Consider the following 20,758-nt stretch of genomic DNA (forward strand, 5'->3'; position numbering starts at 1 on the left):
TCTGGGAGGGAGCTGTGAAGGATCATGGCAAAGTCAATTGGAAATCTTCTGGAAAGAATTCAGCATTCTAGATGCTATTAAGAACATTTGTGATTCACAGGAAAAGCTCAAAATATCAACATTAACAGGACTTTGGAAGAAACTGATTCCAATCCTCATGAATGACTTTGAGCAGTTCAAGTCTTCACTGGAAGAAGTAACTGCAGATGTGGTGGAATAGCTAGGAGAACTAGAATTAGAAGTGAAGCATGAAGGTATGATTGCACTGCTACAATCTCATGATAAACTTTAATGCATGAAGAGTTGCTTCTCATGGATGACAAAGAAAGTGGTTTCTTGAGATGGAATCTACTCCTGATGAATATGCTATGAAGATTATTGAAATGACAACAAAGGATTTAGAGTATTACATAAACATCATTGATAAATCGGCAGCAGGCTTTGAGAGGACTGACTCCAATTTTGAAAGAAGTTCTACTGTGGGTAAAATGCTATCAAACAGCATTGCATTTACAGAGAAGTCGTTCATGAAAGGAAGAGTCAATCAATGTGGCAAACATCATTGTGGTCTTATTTTAAGAAACTGCCACAGCCACTTCAGCCTTCAACAACCATCACCACGATCAGTCAGCAGCCATCAACATCGAGGCAAGACCCTCCACCAGCAAAAAAGATTATACCCCGCTGAAGGCTCAGATGATGTTTTTAGCACTTTTTAGCAATACAGCATTTTAAAATTAAGGTGTGTACATTGTTCTTTTTTAGCTGTAAGTCTATTGCACAGTTAATGGATATAACTTTTATATACACTGGGAAACCAAAAATTTCATGTGACTCTATTGTGAAATTCACTTTATTGCAGTGTTCTGGAACAGAACATGCAGTAACTCCAAGGTATGACTGTACAGGTTTTATTACTATTACATCATTTTATTGTGTTTTGAGAAATCTTTCCCATACAAGACTAAAATTTGGAAAAATCAAGGCTTGGAAAATCTTACTGATTTTATTTCCTCCCTGCTGAGTACAGTGCCCAGAACCAAAGTGTGTAATAAATAATGTTTTAAGATAAAACAGATGACTATTTAACCATCACCTATAAAATGGATCATGTGGGTGAATGGAATTCTTGCTAGAGCTTCAGTTCAGTTTCAAAATTAATAGGAGAAAATGGAATCTGCCATCATATGATACTTAAGAAATCATTGCTAATAATAACCTGGAAACTTGCCTCATCCAATCCCTACCGTCTTAGTTTTCTGAGGCCACTGTAAGAAATTACCAGAAATTGGGTGACTTAAAACACGAGAAATTCATTGTCTATCAGTTCTGGGAGCCAGAAGTCACCACGCTGAAATCCTGCTTTCAGCAGGGCTGAGCTCTCTCCAGAGGCCCTAGGAGAGAACTTGTTCCTTGTCCCTTCCAGTCAACTCATGGCTGTAGGCAACCATTGGCTTGTGGCTGCATCTTTCCCATCTTCAAGGCCAGCATATTCAAATATCTCCCTGCTCTGTCTTTGTACTGCCTCCTCCTCTTGGCGTGTGTCAAATAAGGGCAACTGTGATTGCATTTAGGGTCCACGAGGATAATTCAGGATAATTTCAGTATCTCAAAATTCTTAATCACATATGCAAAGACACTTTTTCATTATAAGGTAAAATAGGTACAGGTTCCAGGAACTGGGACCTGCTATCTTTGGGCCATTTTTCAGCCTACTTTGTGTATTTTCCATGTAATAACTCATTAAAAAATATACCATGAGTAATGTTTAATTTGTGAGAGCCATATATTAAGAGATAACATTTATTAGGAAGAACAAGGAAGAACACAATTACAGCTGTTCTCATAACGATTATCTCCTTGGACCATCATAACAACTGTGGGAGTGGATGTGAGCGTTTCTACTTATATGATGATAACATCTAAGTATCACAGATAGTAAGTGTCAAAGATATGATTTGAAGCTGGTGTGTTTTAGTACCACTAACTTTTTTAGTACTGTGACACCTATTTTTGTCCTAAGCACTGGTCTTTTCTACACCTCTGAGGGGGAAAAATAGTTTATAATTGCCTAAGTAATTGTCTCAACATATTTCCAACATTCTGTGAACTTGTACACTCACTAGAAATAAACCTTAAAATAATGATTTTCTAAACCAACTTTCTTTAAAGTTACATTTTACCACTAAAAATATAGGTTAAATGATGAAAACATTTTTAAAAAAATTCTTGCTTGATGGTCTGATAACTATGCATTTTACATTTATTTATGACATGTACTAGAGAACTGCTTACTTTGGTGGTCAATATTTTTAAACACTCCTAGAATAAAAAGCTCTAAGTAAATCCAAACACAATTTACAGCTATTTAGGGATTTGTTTGAAATACTAATGACCATCTTCTTGGAATTTATCCTGAGTATAGCACTTAGATATTAACTCACAGCTTATGAGTTACTGTTTCTACAGATTAAGAATTGATAAACTTTGGAGTTTAAGGAATCAAGGGGATCATTTCATGTAAAACCCTTATTTTACCAATGACACACATAAAAGTAGTGACTTCTCCAAGGTGACAAAATCACCAGATGCTGGTAAACACTCCACTCTCTCAATAATCAGCCCAAGTCAAGTTACTTTTCTCATGCTTTCTTCCTCTCTCACTTCTTTCTTTCTTCCCTTTCTTTTTCTTTTTTTTTTTTTTTTTTGTGGTTTTCTTCTTTCATTGCAGCACGTGAGGGAACCAAAAGTACAATACCCTGCCTTCCAGCTCCATATGAAAAAACTTGGGATAGCAAGCTTTAGCAGCTTCTAAACAATATGAGGTTTTCTGATTCTCTAGGACTTTCAAAGTCATTTCAAGTTGGTTTAAGGAATAACTCTCATAAGTTTGGGGACTCATTACTATGAATTATGGACAGTGGCCTATCCCATACAACTTACATAAATATAACCTGTTGAAGCAATATTTATTATTCACTCAACAAATATTTATCAAGTTCTTACTATTTTCCAGAAAGGATACAATAATAAATAAATATAAATAAATAAACAAAATAATTTAAAAAGTAAATGTAACTTTTCTGCTCTTATATCTTTAAAAAACAAATACGTATATGGTAAATAATACTCTGTACACTTAAAATTTTGTTAATAGGGTGAACTACATGTTGTACGTTTGTGTGTTATTTTTAATAGACTTCATTTTTAGAGCAGTTAAATAGCAAAGTTGAGAGGAAAGTACATAGATTTCCCATATTCCATCTACCCCAACTCAGCCATAGCTTCTACCATTATAAGTCCCCCACTAGAGTGGTACATTTGTTACAAGGTTCACTCTTGGTGTTGTACATTCTAATAGTTTGGACAAATGTATAATGACATGTATCACAATTATAGTAGCACACAGAGTAGTTTCATATGCGTAAAATTTTTCTTTGTTCTGTCTACTTATCTATCCCTCTCTTCTATCCTTTGACAACCACTTATCTTTTTTTTTTTCGCCGTGCATGTAACATGCGGGATCTTAGTTCCCCAAACAGGGATCAAACTTGTGCCCCCTACATTGTGGGTGTGGAGTCTTAACTGCTGAACCGCCAGTGAAGTCCCCCAAAACCACTTGCCTTTTTATTGTCTCCATAGTTTTGTCTTTTCCAGAATGTCATACAGCTGGAGTCACACAGCATGTAGACATTTCAAATTGGTTTCTTTAATTTAGTGATACGCACTTAAGTTTCCTCTACGTCTTTTCGTGGCTTGATAGCTCATTTCCTTTTAGTGTTGAATAATATTCCATTGTCTGGATTATCACAGTTTACTTATCTATTAACCTACTGAAAGAAGGTTGCTTCAAGGTTTTGGCAATTAATGTACAAAGCTATTACAAACAGAGAAGATCATTTACCTAATGCTATATGACTAAAGCTTCCCTAGGTCTTTTTTTTTTTTTCCGGTACGCAGACCTCTCACTGTTGTGGCCTCTCCTGTTGCGGAGCACAGGCTCTGGATGCGCAGGCTCAGGGCCATGGCTCACGGGCCCAGCCGCTCCGTGGCATGTGGGATCTTCCCGGACCGGGACACGAACCCGTGTCCCCTGCATTGGCAGGCAGACTCTCAACTGCTGCGCCACCAGGGAAGCCCTCCCTAGGTCATTTTTACTAAGAATTTGAATGTAGCAATAAATATAAAATGAGAGAAGTAAAGATCCTTAATATGTTTGGAATGAGGGTGAAATTATATGCAAGGGAGCATTACTAACAAAGATATGGTGATGCAAACACATCATGCATGACTTGGGACTTGAAATGATTAAAGTATTACTTACTGCTCTGATCTGAGGGTTAGAAAATGGGTGAGGCTAAGAGGGAGTAACAGAAGTGTTTGATGGTTTTCTTTATACATTTTATGTTATTGGTCCAATATCTAGGCAATCTTTTGCAATGAACCTTTCTTTCCTGTAGCAAATTCATCCAAGTTTTGAGTCGGGTTGCTCCCATCTAACAAAAGGATAGAAATGTGACTCAGACTTGGCCAAAATGCTCTACTCCCCTGTCCATGATGATTAACTCAGGCATCCAAACAATATAGGCTCTTTCCTGGGATTTTTCTGCTCATGTAATCTGAAAAAATGGTCTCACTTGGCTATTATTTCTAAGCGGGTAGAATATTAATCAGACAGTTCTTGGACTTCTTGTCTGCCATGTGGAGAGAGACACTATGAGAGATGGAATGAGACTGTTCAGTAGTTACAGAGAGTCCTGTCTTACCTTGGTATTTATATTTAAATGAATTTAAATGAAATATGGAGTTTTAGTGTATTTGTTTGTTTGTTTTAGCAAATAGTTTTCCATAGTATTGCTTATTGATGAACAAATTTTACCTCAGAACCCAATGACAATAATAACTATGGTGATGATAATAGTTTCCATTTGTTACAAGCTAACTGTCTAAACATATGCTAAATGTCTCTCACACACTGTTTTCTCATTTATTAAATTAACCATATTCTGAGGTGCTTAAAACTTATAAAATAATGTTTATAGAAGACGCAAAATTAAGAAATCAAACTTTCCCCTTTACCTGAAGCATGACAGAGAATACTAGACATTCTTCTATCACAGAACAGAAATAGTGATCCAGATGCAGCCAGGGGCTAAAGACACAATTTCAACTGAAAACTATTCCTAAAATTGTGTACAATGTCAGCATCTATCCAACATTCTCAATTAGGAAATTAGAACTTGGTGGAATTGATTGTAACAGTAAATAAAATGAGATTTTTGGTAGACCATAATCTCCCATAAGACAGCAGTCCTGGTTTACTTCAGAAACACTGAGTAAAAATTCTATGTCCTTGCAAACTAGAAAGTTTACTGATGTAATTGTATCTGATAGCAGTAATTTTCAGATTTAGTTTTCTGTTTATTACTCTTTGGCTGTGTCAATCTGTTTGGCTGTTCCAACCCATTTTTGTAACACATACTTACAGCATTACTTACTCTTTGCAAGTCAACTGGCCTGAAATTGGATTCAGCTATAAGCATCAAAATTAACTACTTTCTTCACAGCAATAAACATCTAACAATCTTTTTTCACCTACAAGGAAACTTTTGAAGTATTCACTTTTTTTAATGTTTGCTTTCTTGATTATGAATAAATAGCCATAAGTTCTAATCACTTCATTCCTTTCAAAACCCACCCCTTCAATGACACATTCAGTGGCCTGAGTAGGTTATTGCCTTCATCGGCCCCTTTACAATATGTTATTGTAAAATGCTTATTTCAACCTGTTTTTATTGTAGATATTTTGCGCAAATTGTGTGATTATTATTGTATCATAACATATTATATGGCAACATATGTAACTTGTTATACAATATTAAATTCTGCTCCTTACACCCTTCATGATCAGAGATTGTTTTGTGTTCATTGAAATTTATAATATTTATATATCTCAGGAACTAGCAAAATGTTGAGATAATTTTGGGAATTAAGTTATATGTTTATTACAAATGAATACATAAACAAACCTTATATATGCATCTAAATAAGCAGTATTAAAGTACTTCCACAGACAGATTTATATCTAATAAAAGTCTTTCCTCTTTCCCCATTGAAACACTGGCTAAGACTTATACCTAATAAAATGTTCTCTCTTTGCCTGTTTAAAAAAAAAAATTGCTTAAGCTGTTTACCTGGAATATACAAAATGGCATTTGAATAGTATCACCCTAAAATTCACATCTACCTGGAAACTTAAGTTGTGCCCCTATTAATAAAAAGTGTTTTTTGCACATGTAATTAAGCTAAAATCAGGTTATACTGGATTAGGGTGGGTCCTAAATCCCATAAGAGGTGTCCATAAAGAAGAGTAGGAAACAAAGAGATACATAGAGAAGGCCATAGGAAGACAAAGCAGAGAGTCTTGACAAGCCAAAGAATGTCAAGGATTGCCAGGAGGCACTAGAAAGTAGGAAGAGGCAAAGCAGGATTATTCTCTAGAACCTTCAGAGGGAGCATGGTCCTGTGACATTTCTTTGATTTTAGACTTCTGTCCTTCAGCATGGTGAGAGAGTACACTCTTACCGTTTTAAGCCACCCAGCGTGTGTTACTTTATTACAGTAGCCCTAGGACCTAGTACAAATGGGTTATAATAAACTTTAGATAATGGATACACAATTAACCAAAATAACCAGTCGGCCAAAATTTCTCAGAAATCATCATTTTAAAAGGTAAACCAGAAGGAATAAAGTAAGAAAGTTGTGATGGAATTATCTGAAAACATCTCAAGCATGTCCTGGACTCAGTACATATTCAACTCAAACTCTCACGAAGGTTCATCTGCAGGCACCATTTCAGAATGATGGCCCTGGAGCACTCTGTCACATTATGAAATATCCCATCATCTTCACTTGAGTGTCCTTATTGAGGCAGGAAGATGGAATAATTTATTTTACAGAGACTTACAGCCACAAGAATTGAACGAAAATGGGTTTTCTTAAAACTTACTAGAATTTTATCTAGATCAGAGGTTACTGACTTTATTATTTTTTTGTTTCAGTCATGGACTCTCCCTGAAAATCTACATCCTCACCTTTGAAAAATACACATATGCATCTATATTTTTTTTTTCTGTCATCTTAATAATTTCCAGATGGTCAGAGATTCTCTGATATCTTGCTGGGTCTCTAGCTATCCCTGTTGTAGAGAATAGCAAATTAGGGAAACCAGCTTCAATCTCCAAATTTGGACACGGTGTCCAATGTTTATTTAATTTATTGAAGTCACTGGTGCTAAGTACAGACTTAAATATGGTTTTCATTTATCTTCACTGTACACAGAGTCCCGGCCCTGTGGTTTTTTTGTGTGTGTAAAAAAATCTGAATTATAATATTTTAGTAAAGGTAGGATTCTAACTTTAAAGAGTCAGCACCTAGTTGAGGAAATAGTTCATACAAAAGCAAAGCTAAAATCACATGTTAAAGGATAGGCAAGAGGCCATGTATACACACAAGATATTGTAACACACACACATGCACAACTGGATACTCTATCAGTGTTAGAGCATGTCTCTCAACCACTCAGAACCCTTCAGTGATGACACAACATATACTAAAGCTGGTTACCACACTCTAACCCTTTTTTTTTTTTTTTAAAGAAAAGTTGTTAATACACTAGCTACCAAATTTTGGAACATTGTTTCCACGATGTGAAAGTTTTTCATAGCGTTAAACCCGTATTCCCAAGGAAAAATGAAAGCAAACAAATTAGAAATAAAACAAATCCTCTCTGTTTCTAAAGTGCATTGCAGCTCTAGGGCAGACATGACTTAGACTTTGCTAATCAGATATGATCCCTTCAAAATGCAGATACAGCAATTACTTACATGGGAAAACAGGCTAGATGTTATCCATGGTCTGATGCACAAGGGATATGGCTATGTGATACCGGAGCTCCCTGTGATGGGAACATAAAGGTGGCTGGCAGCTTCCTGATCTTGGCAGAGGTAGCCCTGCCTTGAGACAAACAGCTCTGGGGTTTGTTTGTGGAGTTGTTCCTAAGCTCAGCCTACAAAATGCATATGCACCTCTCCTAACATTTTGTTGAGTCCTCTAAATGGCTTAATAAGTCATTTTCTTCTTATCAGAGGTTGCTTTTTGTCACAACTGGCACATTGCCCCTAAAAATCCATGTTTTATTCCTCATATACCTGGATATGTGTCAATGATTATTTGGAACCCTTTGGAAACCCACAGATTGGCCAGTGACTTGACCTGTAGCAAGACTTTCCCCGCAGGCACTTATAACAACAGCAATAAAACAAAACATTAAAGAAGATTAAATTGCTTATTAGTAGGAGATAGAGAAGGCAGATTAGTATTTCAAAGTTGGGTTAAACTATACGAGCCATGCGAAAAATAGATGAGCTAAGTAACTGAGAGACTAGAAAGAAAGGAAAATGGAGCCGTGAAATAGTGAGAGGGAAAACCTGCTCTGGAGAGTAGTTTCGACAAATTTCTGATTTCTATCACGGGCAAAGTAAGGCACACTTTGATGGTTCCTGACTTTATTATTACCATTTTAGAAATGTGATTTCTTATTTTTTCCTTACCTCGAACTATCTTGAATGAGTCTCGGGAAAATAATCAATCATAAGAATCTATACTAAAACAAACCATCACAGAAGAGATTTGGGGTGGGGGTACTTCCCCAACTTGCCTGTCTTCCTCCTTCCCTCCCTTCCTTCATTTCCTTCTTTCTTTCCTTCCTTCCCTTCTTTCTTTTCTTCCTTCCTTCCTTTCTTCCTTTCTTTTTCCCTCTCTCTCTTCCTTTCACTTTTCTCCCCTTCCCTTTGTTATCTCTAGGTATTCACTAATTTAATATAGACTATGTTTTAATACTAATCTAATTCAAATATTTGTAGCTATGTACTCCTTTGAAAAGTCCTGAACATTATCAAACTCTCACATTTCATTAAGGAGTTTCAAACTAATCAGAGATGCTTGTCTCAATGCCTAATTTATCTAATATTTCAATACCTATGTATTACCCTACTTATCTCTTTCTTATATCTGGAACCACTATAGAGAAACTTATTTTATCCTAGGGGAAACGGTGGATAAAATGAAAGAAAATTAGAAATGACAATAGAGAGAGGGTGTTTTAAAAGTGCAAAGTCAAAGAGAATTCTAAGCTTTGGAGTCAATAGGATTGTCTATATCACATGATGATGCAGTTATGGAAGTTAGAGAAGAAAGGCTAAGTGCTTTTGTTTCTTTGTTTTGCTTTCTGGTACAACTTTTTACATTTGTTGAAACCATACAATATCCAAATACAAAATGCAAAATAAGTAATTGAATGCATAAAACGGATTACATAAGAGACATCAGAATTAGAGACAGATTAAGAAGTTACTAAAAAAAATGGTGAGGTAGCTACTATAAATCAATTTTTGCACTGTGAGAAATCTCACATTCTGCAAATGTGTACACTAAAAATACAGGATGTATGAGAAAATTGTGATTGAGGAAGACCACTTACTGTGTAATTCTGTGATCATAATATTAACAAAATAATGACAATAGTAATAAAAATACAACCGCAGTTTAATATTTTCTAGCATTTATCCCCCAAATCATACTCAATCCTTTGCACAGTCTTACACTTAGAATTTACTGTTTTCTCTTTTGAGATGTAGACCCTACAGGGAATTGACTTCTAATAAAGTAGATTATCAGAATTAATTTCTGATACATATTTTTCACTAATCTCTTATTTTAATACTGGGGAATGCCTTAGAGTCTTCTATATTCACAGTTTAGTCAGATATCTTGGTGCAGTAAGAAACATTTTTTAAAATGTTTTGAAGGCACTAAAACACAACTACATGTACTAAAGGGAGGTCCTTTTGCATATTTTCTTTTGTCTTTGTATGATAAAAATTTTCTCTAAAATTTGACAAGGTTTTCCCCTGATTGCTTCAAACCTCAACATGTTGGGAAAAATTACATATAAACCAACACAATTTTTCAAACTTTACTGACATCATTCCATCATTTATTAATTGCTAATAAGGTGATTTGGTACAAAGAAATACACACTGTGGCAGAATAGATTTGGCTTGCTGAAAGAGAATATAAGCAGAAAAGAGAATATAAGCAGAAAAGCAGAAGGCCTAGACCTGAAATTTGGAGACCCCCTAAATCTCAATAAAGCTTCTGTGAGTAAAAGCAATCCAGACACAGGTTAAATGTGATGTCCATGTGAAGACATAGATACCCATAGAGACACATAAAATAAAGGAGCTTGAAATACTGTGATTAACTCATAGCTATACTCTTTTCAGTCTCACTCTTAACTTTATTGGTTTAAAAAAAAAATTTCCTATTTCTTTTTCTCTTGCATTCTCACTTTGCTATCCATATTCTCCAAATATTCTCCAATGTTCTTTCCCAGTTATGAACACAGTCTTTGAATCACGGGGTCCCATGTATTCCATTCCAGATATGACTGCCTGGATGGAAAAATCAAAATGCTTTCTGCCCTACACAGCATTTGCCTAAAAATAAAATCTAAATATTTTCCCCCTCCAAGGGATGAGGTAAATCTTAAAAACTAAATGCCTAGCTTCTAACATAAAAGTGCCTTTTAAGATATTTACCTTCACATATGAAAAAAATACCGATCATTCTTTAATAACTTTTCCAAAGTCCCTTCTTAAATTGGGACTTCCCCAATATCCTCACTCAGAAGTCATTCAGGAGATTTTGATCTTCTCCCAGAAATCTCTTTATACCTGTATGATCTCCCTCACCTCTCTGTATTTTGTTTAGTCAATTTGCCTTTTTATTTTATTACTCCTGAACAAAAATCTTTCAGGTAGTGTCCATATAATTTTACTGTGCAGAGTATGGGCCAAGTATTTTGTTTAACCTCTACATACTGATTATTTGTCAAAATAACAAATCTAAAATTTCAATAAATTAATAAAAAGGAGTCAAATTAAAAGCATTCAGTTGATAATATATGTTCACCATTAGGTTTTGTTAGAGAAGTCAAAGACTTTTCTGGTTATCAAGTATCATCTTGCAGATTTTCAATATGATGAAAGTAAATAGTAGCAAATTTAATTACAAAGCTTACATCTGGCAGCCATTCTGAAGAGTTGTATTGCTTTTTTAATTATTCTAGCCTATACACTTAGAAAATTAATATTAAACTTAAAAAATGATCCCATGGAAGGAAATAAACTATTTTATTAATCCTCATAGGTACCTGATATGAATAATTTATAGTTTGGTTTTAAAAGAGCTTCCTCCTTAAATTCTAGATTTTTTAAAAATTATGTAAGATGAAAAGTTAACTGATAATACATACACAGAGATATAAATTAGCCCATAATCCTCTCATTCTTATACAACGGGGTTCATGCTGTTGTTGTTGTGTGCGTGTGTGTGTGCATGGATGTGTATGTACAAGTCTAAATGTACTTTCTTTCCTATTTTAATACTGGCTTTACCATTGTTTTAAACATTCCCTTTGTCTTAAATGATCCATGGAAAGTTTTAGACTTGAGTAATCGGGCCCTCTCTGAGCCCCAGAGAACAAGAAATTATCTAGTACAACCAGTATTTCGGTAACTCTAGTTTACTGACATTTTCCACCATAAACAGTAAATCCAAGATTTAGGCCTCAGGGAAAACATTATCAAGTCCATCTCATTAGACTTTCTTAAGAAGACTCAGAAGAAAAAATCATTAGAAAGAAATGAAAATACAATAGAATCATAAGGAAGACACTTAAAACTTTTCTTGTTTTCCTTTTTTCTATACATCATTTAGCACATTTGATAAACCATTTTAATGTCATGATCAGAGTACAAATGCTGAATCTTGATACCAAGGCATTTGTATAGTCTATTTTTTAACCTGGGCATCAAGGTGGAAATGATATAGGAATAATGTAGCTCATCTGTATTTGAAATGTCTCAAAAAATTGGAGGAAAGAAGGGAGGGAGGGAGGGAGGGAGGGAGGAAGGAAGGGGAATAAAGGAGACTAGAAATGGCTAAAGCAGTTGATTTGGGATTTAAAATCTACCTTAGTGGGATTGATAAAAGAAGATGAATCTTTAATTAATCATGGTTTAAAAGTTCTAAATAACTAATTTCATTCAAGGAAAAAAAAGAAATAAAAAGGTGGAAATACAAATGTGATGGAGAAATTTTAGAAAATAAAGTAGTTATGTAACAGGGTAGACAAAAAGTCAAAAGGAGGAAAAATCATACAGCATTTTATAGGATGCTTACATTTTAAAGGCTGTAAGGAAAGCGGTTACAGCTTATTTATTTCAAATCTACATCACTCTAAGATTACCTCACATAAATTTTTCATTCTAGATTGACTTTTCCTAACATAAGGTCCATTTCTAACTAGCTCTCTTCTTCAGTGCCTGTGATGTCATTTGGTAGACAAATACATTTATAAAATAAAAATAAATTTTTAACATTGCCCAAGCAAAATAGAATTAGAAGGGAAAATGACCTGGAGATGTATGAACTAATAACGTTATCAAATATATGTTAAAGTAGGGATTATATACCCAAGCTTTAACCTTATAGTTCCTCTCCATTAGTACTTAACTAAAGAACATATTTGCATGTGATCATACCCCAGAGCTTATGGCAAATCAATATGTTTGTTTCTGTATATTCTTTGACTTGTATGAAATTTTCCTGAAATATGTCTTACCTCATTTTGGAGATCTCGGATCATTTTGTTCTTTCTCTCCATTTCAGTCTTTAAAAAAGCAATCTGAAAATAAATAGAATATCATGTAGACATATTTCAAATTCATTTCTATAGCTTTTATAAATTTATTTTCACAATTTTTGAAGTATAATAAAATTATCTCTTTGTCAACAAATACTGAAAAAGAACAAAGGGTTAAAATTTTCATTATCCACATTTTTATTGCCAAATTCATAAATATATCAACTAGTTATATCACATAACTTTTTCTTATATAATAAAAGATTATTATTTTTTTTAAATTTAGTCTGTTTCTGTTTTGTAAATAAGTTCATCTCGGGGGGCAGGGATAGTTAGGGAGTTTGGGATTGACTGTGCACACTGCTATATGTAAAACAAATAACCAACAAGGACCCACTGTATAAAAAAAAAAATGAAGAGGGGACAAGAGAATGATATGCTTGAGATGAGATTGGTCATGTGTTGTTAATTCTTGAATCTAATTGATGGATTCATGGGGTTTATTACACTACTCCTTCCACTTTTGTGTAAGTTTGAAATCTCCATAATTAAAAGGTTTAAAACAATTTTTTTAATTGAGAAATGCATGTTATGACTGTGATTCGCTTACTTGTCTAAACTTTAATTTTTAAAAATGTGGTTCTTAAACAAAGCTAAATTCTAGGGTTGGGCCTAGGAATCTCTTTTCTTAAAACATGCTCCACGTAATTTTTATATAAGGCCAGGTTTGAGAGCAATTGCATAGTGATGTTCCTGACCTCAAAAGCATGGAACGTCATAACTGTACCAGAGAAACCATGATGTTTCCTGCTGAATATGATATTGTCAGAATCTGTACCCTTAGGCCAGTTATTCAAACTGTATCTGTATAAACATTGCATCTTTATCTGCCTGACTGCTTTGAAAAAGGTCAGTATAGCACAGTAGCTAAAATATGAGACTCTATGGTCACTGAGGGTTCACTATTTATGTGAATGTATGACAGATGAAACATTTAATTTCTCCAATTTTCAATTTTCTGCCGGTAACATTTTTTTAAAAAGTAAAAGGAACAGGTAAAATTAATTTTACTGATATATTTTATTTAATTCAATATATTCAAAATAGTATCATTTGACATGTAATGGATTAATAATGATAAATTGACTTTTTTTTGCAATATATCTTTAGAATCCACTGTGTGTTTTACACGTACAGCATATCTCAATTTGGACTAGCCATTTTAAAATGCTCAAAAGCCTCATGTATCTGGTGGTTATATATTGAATAACATAGTCTTAGAGGATTCCTGGAATGATGCAAAAGAGACTGGCAATGTGAGTTATCTCTAGAGATAGATTAAGTCAGTAGAAATCAAATTTAGGAGTAAAGTTAATTTTTACCATATATATACACATTAAAAAAATAGTTCTGAAACCTTTCAAACATAAACAAAAGAACAAGAGTAATACTATGTAAAATGCTTCTGGGCCCACCCTAAGAATAAATATATATAAATGCTTTGTCCAATTTTCTTCAGACCTTGTAAAGAAAATGTTATAGTACTATTAAAGCCCCACCTAATTTTTCTCCCTCCCCTCCCCCCAGAGGTAACCACTATCCTGGATTTGACATGTAGTAGTCTTGTTCACTTTCTGTACATTATACTTGTTGTGCATCTGTAAAGCTTTACAATACGTATTAACACCTTGTCTTTTCTGGCTTGTGTAGGTGTCCTTGTGTTACCATTTCCTCAAAAGGTAACAAAACCTAAACCTAACAATTTTTGATGGTCCAACTACATGTAAAACAGAAGCAGAAGCCTGAGAACCACTATGTCCATCATTTTGGTCATAACAATTTTCAAGCTTACATTTGAATTATGAATATCCTCGGAGCAACCTGAAAATTTGAGTCACACTCATTGTCCCATTAAGGAGATAGTTCAATTTAGTAATTAGATATATAATCAAGGGCAGCACATAAGAGTATCTGCTCTTAAATCTAAAATAGCACAATATTTACAGAATCAAATCCAAATGTTTTCCCTCTGCTTGAGAGTGAGCAATTACAATTATTTCATTCTCCCCTTCTTATCCAACTTTCAACTACATCAACTATAGTCTTCCTAGCAGAAAGAGTAATTGTTGAATGATTTGCAACAATTAAAATGTATACTTATTTAATCCTTAGTTAACCTAGAATCCTCAAATAGGGAGAAAAAGCACAAACAGTTTGAGTCTTTACCAAAGTTTGGAAGTGATGAGTCCCAGTACTATGAAATCTATCTTTTCCTAGATTCCACCAGATGCACATTAAAAAAAAATCATGCTTTTACTAAATATATGTTATTCCCATATTTGTTAAGCTTTCTGTCATCTCTTTCTGGACTTTGACTTAGAAAATATCAGTCATTCAACTCAAAACATAAACACATTCCCTTCAAAAGATAAGTATTATTTATTTCCGCAGGTATTTGCATTTATTGATCATGATGATATATTTTGTTAATATAGTCTTGAATTTGTTCTTATAGACCTTTTACATGTACATTCATTAGTAGAAAAATAGCTATTAGTTTACACATACAGCCATTAATTGATTTTGGAATCATAACTGATGAAGTTTGCAAAATGAGATGAAAGTTTTCAATTTTTTTCTATTTTCCAGAAAATATTTGCCTATATTTGAAGTCAACTGATCTTTAAAAATTAGTAGAAGTCACCATGAAAACCTTCTGCCTTTGAAATACTTGGGAAAGGGGGTCTTTTAGCATAATAAAATTCCAGCTGTGTTCAGCTATTCAATTGCTGAATTTCTTCTTGTAGAAGCTTTAGCATTTTATGTTTATTTATCTAGAAATTTACATATACATTTTAAAATGTATCAGGGAACTGTTGCTCATAATACGTTATTTGTTTGAATTCCTATTACAATTATGACTCTTAGCTCTTTTTTTTTTTTTTTTTTTGCGGTAAGCGGGCCTCTCACTGTTGTGGCCTCTCCCGTTGCGTAGCACAGGCTCCGGATGCGCAGGCTCAGAGGCCATGGCTCACGGGCCCAGCCGCTCCGCGGCATGTGGGATCTTCCCGGACCGGGGCACGAACCCGTGTCCCCTGCATCGGAAGGCGGACTCCCAACCACTGTGCCACCAGGGAAGCCCTTAGCTCTTTTTTTAATTCAACATTTTAAAATTTGAGTCTGTCTTTCTATTCTTAATCTTTCTCATATCTTAAAGTCTTTTATCATAGTCTTTTCAAATAACTTAAATTTACCTTTTTTTGTTTTCTATTTTATTATTGTCTTCACTAGTCTTTAAAATACGCTCTTTATTGCATTGATATTTTGCTTTTTAAATAACTTCTTGAATTTATGTTGCTAATCTTTTATTTTCTAAAAAAATGCATTTAAAGTTATCAATTCACCTCAATTATTATATTGGCATACAGTGTCTTCACTATTATTTCTTTATTTCTTTTATTATTTCTTATTAACCGAAGGGTTATTAGAAAATTTATTATATATTTTCCAAACATAAAGAATTGTTTAACCATTTATAAAAATTTATTTTAAATTTTATAACAAAAGGATTGAATAACATAGTATATATGCTAGTCATATTTTTGAACGTATATAACTTTTTGTATTATACATATTATATTTCTATAAAATTTCTATAGATGTTCTGCATGTACTTAAAAAGAATATAGTCACTTTTTTAGAGATTTCTATATATATCTAATATTTATTACTACCAGTTGCATTTTTAAGATCTCTGTATTTGCCTATTTCTCCCTTCACTTATAGATTGATGGATATGGAAGCTGATTTGTTAAGTACATTTATGTTTACGATGGTTATAACTATAACCACCTCATTTTATTTATTTATTTTTCTTTGCTAGCATATAATGCTCTCTCTTATATTATATCTGTGCTTTAAATTCTATTTGCCAGCATTAATATTGCTGTCAATCACTTACTTCTTTTATGTTGTTTTGCATATATTTTGCTGTATTGCTTACTTGAAGTATGTGGTCTTCTCAGTTGTTAAAATTAGCACATTTGCATATATTGTCCTAATTTCTTAATTGCAGTTATTCTGTGTCTTTTAAAAATTATTATTAAAATTAACCCATTTAAATTATCATTATTTCTAATACATTGAAACTTTTGCCAACAGTAATTCTTTTGCCTACATTTTTCTTTCAATTGGATAATCTATTTATTTTATTTTTTTCTTTCTATTGAGTAGATCAAATTTAGTTTAGATTCTACTATCTACTATATGCCAGATATAATTTTAGGGAAATTATGTATGTTATTTTAATTTTAATTATTCCCCAAATTCTTCAAATAAGGAAACCTGCAGAAGTTAAACAGCTTACTCAAATTTACAGATAGTAGATTGTCCACTAGGAATTTAAACCCAGAATATTCTTATTCTGTAGCACATGTTAGGTTATGAATACATATAGGGTGTTCCTGGTTTAGTAGAGTATTTTGGGGTGGGAGAGGAAAATCCTCCCTCAAGATTCAATGCTGAACTTTAAGAAAAGCACTGCAAGGATTCTGAGGTGAGGATAAAGCTGACTCGGCCAGTCCTGTCTCCTCCTTCTTCCCAACTATGCATCCTTTGTCCCCACTTTTGCCATACTTGACTCTTCTAACTTTTGTTGAGCTCTTTCAAATGTTAGAGCTTTCTTCTTTTGGGATGTTAGACACACTGTGCATAACATATTGGAATAAACACAGGTTCATGCCTTGGCTTCTCCAAATGCTAGATGTGTAAATACAAGCAAGAGTTATTCATTTTCAGAAAAAAACAACAACAACAACAACTGTAGTGTGCAGTTTTATTGTGAGAATCTGAGAAAACAGTATGTGTGAATATTTCTATTCTGTTCTAACTGTCATTATTTGTGACTGGGCTAGGAAGAAGTTGAGATTAAATGTGATAGATCAAGAAAGAAATGGGATTGCAATTAGGGTTGCTCCTTATGCTGGGTCAGATTCTGAGGGGAGGAGTCAACATGATAGTGCTAAAAATATGTCTGTTCTTTTATGTAACACCTGCTGTCCAAAGAGCCAGACACTAGAACACCTTGTAGATTAGCAGTGACTGTTGCCATGGCATAACAGAGAAGAACAAAGATGCTCATCCTTACAGGTGGGCTGGACAGATAACAGTGAATTTATTAACAAGAAATAATCCTGCACCCAGAAGAATCAACAGCCATTATTACAAAGACTGTCTCCAAGAAGCAGGTACCCCAGATGACAGACAGGGCTAAGTTTCAGAAGCAAAACTTTATACCCTAATCCAGATTATTCAAGGAAGACTTGCAAAAGAAAGGCAGGATGACAATTCTTAAAGGAGCTGGGATCCCAGGTAATCAGCCTGGATGGAGACCTTGTATTAGTCCAGTTTCTAGCTTCTGTAAACTTGATGCTTTAACATCTACCTTACACATATATGCAGACTAGCCTTGTTATGGACAACCCAGTAATATGCTTGCATCATCCTATCTTGACCTCCTGCCTTCCTCATCGCTGCTCCTTCGCCACCCACTCCTCCTGGTGGTAAGCTTTTCAAATACACACTAACCAATACAGAGCCTAGAACTCCAGCCACCCCTTGTACTGAGTTCTCACACTTCAGGCGACTGTCCACCTGCCTTAATCACCCCAGGGCCGGGTACCAGAAAAATAGTCCCTGTGCCCCAGAGCCTGCTGAAATCATTCAAATGGGCCAATCCTAGGCCTGCTTACCCTGCCTAGCCCATTCCTTCCCACAGAAACCACAGTAAAGGGTCTTGTCCACAGTTTCCCCACCTTCCTTTGCCTTGTGCCTGACCTGGTGCTTGCCTGCGTGGTCCCCGGTCATGTGGCATGCCCCCCTCTTGGGAACTGTGAGAAATAAACTATCTTTCCAAAGGTAATTGTTTCCTGATCTATTGGTCTTACTATACCTCAAATTTTCTATTAATATACTATATTTTGAAATAGATTCAAGTCCTGGAACAAGATAAAAGGTTCAATCTCCATAAATGGTACATAAGTGCATGTGGGAAATGAGGTAGAAATCTAGTTTTTAGCACTACTATCCAGAACACTATCTGTCCTGCCCGTGGTGAATATTAGTTATAAGAACTGAAACGTGAGGGTCAATAGAACATCATTTTGAGAGAGAAATTCTGGAGAGAAGTTTGATTCTTAAACTTTGGGGTGTCTCAGAATCACCTGTGTAGTTGATTAAGTAGGCAGATGGTGTAGCCACCCTTGGGAGATGTCTATTCAGTGGATGTAGGGTATGGCTTAGGGATCTGTATAGTTTAACTTAGTTCAAGGTCACACCCCAAAATTCAAGAGCCACTGATAGGAGGCCCGACACCAACACTCTTGCCCTGAGTTTTTCATCCATAAATAAGGGTTAGGAATCAGAAGACCCCTAAGAATCAAATACAACAAAAATATTTTTTTGAAATGATTGCTGCTAAGTATTTTTGTAATCTTGTTGATTGTGTTGTTTTCATTATACTTTCATTTATATTTGTCACAGGTGTATTTGTTCCATAATGATTTTAGGGAAAAAAGTTAACAATTTTCCAGGCCCAAAGCAAAGGACACAGAAGAGAAACACTTACAGTAGCCTGCTGTTTTTCTGCTTTCTCAGTTGTCTCTTTAAGCTGATTTTCCAGGGCCTCCTGGAGAGACTTCATTTGTTCTCTGTTTAGTAGAAAATAGAGAGCAAAAGAGAGACATCATATAAATCTCTTATTTCCTATTTACACGATGAAAGGAGGTTTTGCTGTATATATACATTTAGGAAACATAACTAGAATATATAAAGCCACGGTTAAACATACAAGATGTATCTCAGGACTCTGGTAATAAAGAGTCTTCTCTCCCATGCAAGCACTAAAAGCAAGCTGTATTTAAGGGAAATTGCCTTACTATTGTGTCTTATAAGAATCCTACTGTGTGAATCATCTGTGAGCTACATAATGTGTTAAATCAAATCGATATAATAATTAGAGTTAGAAAGCTAATTTTAGTGACAGCATGCCAGGGTGTAAACATGCTGTTTAGAAAAAAAGTTAACATAGACTTGCTGATGGGATAAAATTATCATTCCCTTGCATGCTCCACATTAACTAATTCTAAAGCACTGTGTTTTAGACATCCTGTATAAGGTCTGAGACTTTTTGTAAAAACAAAGAGAAAAAAGACGTATATTTAATGCGAAAGCTGCCTCATTTATTGGAGATAATAAAAAATACATCTGCACATATATACATATTGTGTCTCAAGTTCAGTAGGACATAAGGACCATGTCTCACATTAAAAATATAAATATTTTCATAAATATGAATTCCTCTCAAGGGTTTAGGATTTTCTCAATTATGACAAATTTTATTATATTACTATGCCTTCATTTTATCACCCAAGCTATCACTTCAAAAAGTTCAGATAGGAGAGAGGGGGAAGATGGCGGAAGAGTAAGACGTGGAGATCACCTTCCGCCCCACAGATACACCAGAAATACAGCTGCACGTGGAACTCCTACAGAACACCTACTGAACACTGGCAGAAGACCTCAGACCTCCCAAAAGGCAAGAAACTCCCCAGGTACCTGGGTAGGGCAAAAGAAAAAAGGAAAAACAGAGACAAAAGGATAGGGACGGGACCTGCACCAGTGGAAGGGAGCTGTGAAGGAGGAAAGGTTTCCACACACAAGGAAGCCCCTTCGAGGGCGGAGACTGTGGGTGGCGGACTGGGGGAGCTTCGGGGCCGTGGAGGAGAGCGCAGCAACAGGGTTGCGGCGGGCAAAGTGGATCGGAGCACTCACCAGCCTGAGAGGCTTGTCTGCTCACCCGCCGGGGAGGGCGGGGCTGGGAGCTGAGGCTTGGGCTTCGGTCTGAGCGCAGGGAAAGGACTGGGGTTGGCGGCGTGAACACAGCCTGTGGGGGTTAGTGCACCACGGCTAGCCAGGAGGGAGACCGGGAAA

General features: G+C 35.1%; 1 protein-coding gene across 1 annotated transcript in view; it reads right to left on the reverse strand.

The window, feature by feature from the left end:
• LUZP2 (leucine zipper protein 2) overlaps positions 1-20,758 on the reverse strand; it is a 445,330-nt gene that overhangs the window by 190,007 nt on the left and 234,565 nt on the right. The window contains exons 4-5 of the mRNA XM_060157750.1: positions 19,395-19,476; positions 12,749-12,811 (exon numbers count right to left, since the gene is read on the reverse strand). Of these exons, the coding sequence (XP_060013733.1) occupies positions 12,749-12,811; positions 19,395-19,476 (145 nt within the window). The remainder of the gene's footprint in view (positions 1-12,748; positions 12,812-19,394; positions 19,477-20,758) is intronic.

Source organism: Lagenorhynchus albirostris, chromosome 9, assembly GCF_949774975.1.
Source record: "Lagenorhynchus albirostris chromosome 9, mLagAlb1.1, whole genome shotgun sequence".
Lineage (NCBI taxonomy): Eukaryota > Metazoa > Chordata > Mammalia > Artiodactyla > Delphinidae > Lagenorhynchus > Lagenorhynchus albirostris.